General features: G+C 43.4%; 1 protein-coding gene and 1 long non-coding RNA gene across 3 annotated transcripts in view; both read left to right on the plus strand.

Moving 5' to 3' along the window:
* LOC112077396 (uncharacterized) overlaps positions 1-1,993 on the plus strand; it is a 10,445-nt gene extending 8,452 nt beyond the window's left edge. The window contains exons 2-4 of one of the 2 annotated variants that reach the window (XR_011478135.1): positions 536-719; positions 1,182-1,205; positions 1,873-1,993. This is a non-coding gene — a long non-coding RNA (uncharacterized lncRNA). Of the gene's footprint in view, positions 1-535; positions 720-940; positions 999-1,181; positions 1,206-1,872 lie in introns of those variants that run through there. The other variant, XR_011478134.1, reaches the window with a different exon arrangement.
* Positions 1,994-3,036: 1,043 nt separating this feature from the next.
* LOC112077397 (proline-rich protein 36-like) overlaps positions 3,037-4,271 on the plus strand; it is a 31,895-nt gene continuing 30,660 nt past the window's right edge. Inside the window, exons 1-3 of the mRNA XM_070441676.1 lie at positions 3,037-3,073; positions 3,353-3,463; positions 4,174-4,224. Of these exons, the coding sequence (XP_070297777.1) occupies positions 3,037-3,073; positions 3,353-3,463; positions 4,174-4,224 (199 nt within the window). The remainder of the gene's footprint in view (positions 3,074-3,352; positions 3,464-4,173; positions 4,225-4,271) is intronic.

Here is a 4,271-nt window from a genome sequence, read left to right on the forward strand (position 1 = left end):
GGCCCTCGGCTTGTAGCTAAATTTTTTATTTGGCCCTCCGTCCATTTGACTTTGACACCCCTGACATAAACACATGTAGAGACACACACACAGCCATGCATGAGCATCTTCTGCAGGTGTGTGTGTGTGTTTTCTGAGCTCTGGCCTCATATTCAATGACCTGCTCAGGGTGATGGATGAGGGGAAAACACAGGGTTCTCTCTCTCTCTCTATCTATCTCTCTCTCTCTCTCTCTCTCTCTTTCTGTCTTTCTCTCTTTCTCTCTCTCTTCCCCCCCAATGCTTTGTGGAGCTGAAGGTCATGTCAGGGAGTGACCAGATCCTACAATATATATTCAGCAGTCAGTCACATGTTAACTGTGTTGTGTCAGTGTATGGCTGTCAGCATGCTTTACAGTCTGCAGCACGCAATACATGTCTTTGGTTTTGCATGCGTAAATGTTGTTTCTGTGTGTGTGTGGTTGTTTCTGTGTGTGTGTGGTTGTTTCTGTGTGTGCATGCGTGTGTCTGTCCTGTCGTGTCCCACCCCAGGCCAGGGTGGAGAATGAGATACTAGACTATAAGGACTTGGCTGCGCTGCCTAAGGTCAAGGCCATATACGAGGTCCAGCCACATGACCTCATATCATCCTACCAGTCCCAGCATCATRCTACCATATCATCCTACCAGCCCTACCCCAGATACTCCTCAGATGACATAGAGYCCTTCAGCTATGGAGAGGTACTAAGTGCTACGAAGCTTTCAGGAAATACACCTTTGTTATTTTCTTATACGGCTTCTCTAAATTCACTGACAGTTGATCAACAAGATAAATAAATGTGTTTGTAATATTGATGTCATTGTAGAATATCTGAACTGAATCTATTTCCTGAGTTCAGATAATGGTCCATTATGCTTCAGACAATGATTTCTGCTTTCTTTCTCATGTATTTGTTTTGCAGTCACCTGGGACTCTCTATTCTCAGGTTAGTAACCTTGTTGTTTTACAGTCACCTGGGACTCTCTATTCTCAGGTTAGTAACCTTGTTGTTTTACAGTCCACCTGGGACTTTCTCTATTCTCAGGTAGTAACCTTGTTGTTTTACAGTCACTGGGACTCCTCTATTCTCAGGTTAGTAACCTTGTTGTTTTACAGTCACTGGGACTCTCTATTCTCAGGTTAGTAACCTTGTTGTTTTACAGTCACCTGGGACTCTCTATTCTCAGGTTAGTAACCTGTTTGTTTTACAGTCACCTGGGACTCTCTATTCTCAGGTTAGTAACCTTGTTGTTTTACAGTCACCTGGGACTCTCTATTCTCAGGTTAGTAACCTTGTTGTTTACAGTCACCTGGGACTCTCTATTCTCAGGTTAGTAACCTTGTTGTTTTACAGTCACCTGGGACTTTCTATTCTCAGGTTAGTAACCTTGTTGTTTACAGTCACCTGGGACTCTCTATTCTCAGGTTAGTAACCTTGTTGTTTTACAGTCACCTGGGACTCTCTATCTCTAGGTTAGTAACCTTGTTGTTTTACAGTCACCTGGGACTCTCTATTCTCAGGTTAGTAACCTTGTTGTTTTACAGTCACCTGGGACTCTCTATTCTCAGGTTAGTAACCTTGTTGTTTTACAGTCACCTGGGACTCTCTATTCTCAGGTTAGTAACCTTGTTGTTTTACAGTCACCTGGGACTCTCTATTCTCGAGGTTAGTAACCTGTTTTCCAACAGAATGAAGAATCATTTCTGTGATCAGTCGTCTGTGGATAGTTGTGTATCTGTTTCTTTACTTCTCTCTTGTTCTATCACTCAATCTCTGCCTGTCCTCTTTTCTTCCTTTCTCCCTACCCTGTCATCCCTCTCACTCTCTCACCCCCCCCTCTCCCTCTCTCTTAGAAGCTGTATTACAGATAAGACAGAAGACAGAGACAGTGTTCCAGCCCTGCTACATGACCTCTCCTCCTGTCAGCCGCCAAGCCATGTCTCCCATCACGCCTCGCTCACCACAGCACTATGGACACCCGGTGAGTCACACACAGCACACACCGCACGCACCACAACAAATCAACAATCAATCAACTTCAGTCCATCAAATCGTATTGTGTCGTGTTTTAACAAACATTCAAGAGCAGGAGGGTCTAGCCTCAGGTTGCTGTTAAGCACTCTGGAACAATCTGTTCTGAAAGTGTTGTACAAATACATTCCTCCTCTTTCTTTCAACCTCCTTCCCTTTCTGGCCTCTGACAGTAAAAGCAATAGATAGACGGTGCCTTCGCAAAGTATTCACATCCCTTGACTTTTTTCCACATTTTGTTACGTTTGCTTATTCTAAAATATATTAAATCGTTTTTTTCCCTCATCAATCTACACACAATACCCCATATTGACAAAGCAAAAACATTTATTTAGAAATGTTTGCAAATGTATAAATATATAAATAACTGAAATATTACATTTACATAAGTATTCAGACCCTTTACTCAGTACTTTGTTGAAGCARCTTTGGCAGCGATTACAGCATTGATTCTTCTTGGGTATGACACTACAAGCTTGGCACACCTGTATTTGGGGAGTTTCTCCCATTCTTCTCTGCAGATACTCTCAAGCTCTGTCAGGTTGGATGGGGAGTGTTGCTGTACAGCTATTTTCAGGTCTCTCCAGAGATGTTAAATCGGGTTCAAGTCCAGGCTCTGGCTGGGCCACTCAAGGACATTTGTAAGACTTGTCCCAAAGCCACTCCTGCGTTCTCTTGGCTGTGTGGTTAGGGTTGTTGTCCTGTTGGAAGGGGAACCTTCTCCCCGGACTCCAATCAAATTGTAGAAACATATCAAGAATGATCAATGGAAACAGGATGCACCTGAGCTGAATTRCGAGTCTCATAGCAAAGGGTCTGAATACCCATGTAAATAAGGTATTTCTGTTTTTTATTTTCAATAGATTTGCAAATATTTCTAAAAATCTGTTTTCACTTTGTCAATTTGGGGTTTTGTATTGTGTGTAGATTGCTGAGGATTTATTTTTTATTAAATCAATTTTAGAATAAGGCTGTAACTTAACAAAATGTGCAACAAGTCAAAGGGTCTGAATACTTTCCACGGTACTGTATCTTCCACCATGTGACAGTTAATGCATTTAAAAGCAGTGACCAGCAGGGGAAGGAGGCTGGTACCGTTCCTTCTAGCTTCCTGTGCTCAGATGGTCCAGTATACCTTTCCTCAATGCTGTTGAAATGCATTCTGCACCTGATTGGCTCAAGTGATTGGCTGGCAGCCACTGTTAATCACCTTTTCCTTTGGTTCTGATTGGTTGGGAGGGACTGGATGGCAGGACAAAGCCCTTTCTTCATGCTCATGTTTCCTTTGCTGTGATTGGCTAGTGCTGGCTGCAGGCTCTGAGAGTGGCAGGAGCTCACCCTATTACGGCTCGCTGGAGGGGCGGCCTAGTACTCCAACAACATACCACGCCCCCAAGCATTTCCATGTACCAGGTAGGACCACACTTCAACTGTGCCCCAACGGCCCCCTATTCTCTATGGAAGTGCAATATATTTGGAATAGGGTACCATTTGGGACGTGTCCTTCTCTTCATCTCCTCATCTTTCCATCTTCTCTACATCTCCTCATCTTTCCATCTTCTCTACATCTCCTCATCTTTCCATCTTCTCTTCATCTCCTCATCTTTCCATCTTCTCTTCATCTCCTCATCTTTCCATCTTCTCTTCATCTCCTCATCTTTTCATCGAGCTCATTTTCCTCTTCCCTTCATTCTCCTTTCATCTCCTCATATTCTCTTCATCTCCTCATCTTTCCATCTTCTCTCTCATCTTCTCTCTTCCATCTTCCATCTTCTCTTCAATCTTCTCATATCTTTCCATCTTCTCTTCATTCTCTCATCTTTCATCTTCTCTTCATATTCTCATCTTTCATCTTTCTCTCATCTTCTCATCTTTCCATCTTCCTTCATCTCCTCATCTTTCTATATTCTCTTCTCCACTTCTGCTCCTCCTCTATTTGTATATTTCCTCAAATTCTCTTGTTATCACGCTGCGGTCGCTATGGTAGTATAGCTCTTCCTTTACCTCTCTTCTACCCTTCACTTCCTCCTCACCCTCCATGTTTCACATCACTCTTCTCCTTTCTCTCTTTTCCCCCCCTCCTCTCTTTCTCCCCCTCCCTACTTCCCTCCTTCTTTCTCCAGCCTCAGGTGAACCCAACATCTACAGCAAACCTCCCATCTATAAGAGAACGGGTACAGTGGCTTAGCCCCGCCTTATCCTGGTGTTGTCCCATCAGTGA

The sequence above is a fragment of the Salvelinus sp. IW2-2015 genome, unplaced genomic scaffold, assembly GCF_002910315.2.
Source record: "Salvelinus sp. IW2-2015 unplaced genomic scaffold, ASM291031v2 Un_scaffold4526, whole genome shotgun sequence".
In the NCBI taxonomy this organism is placed as follows: domain Eukaryota; kingdom Metazoa; phylum Chordata; class Actinopteri; order Salmoniformes; family Salmonidae; genus Salvelinus; species Salvelinus sp. IW2-2015.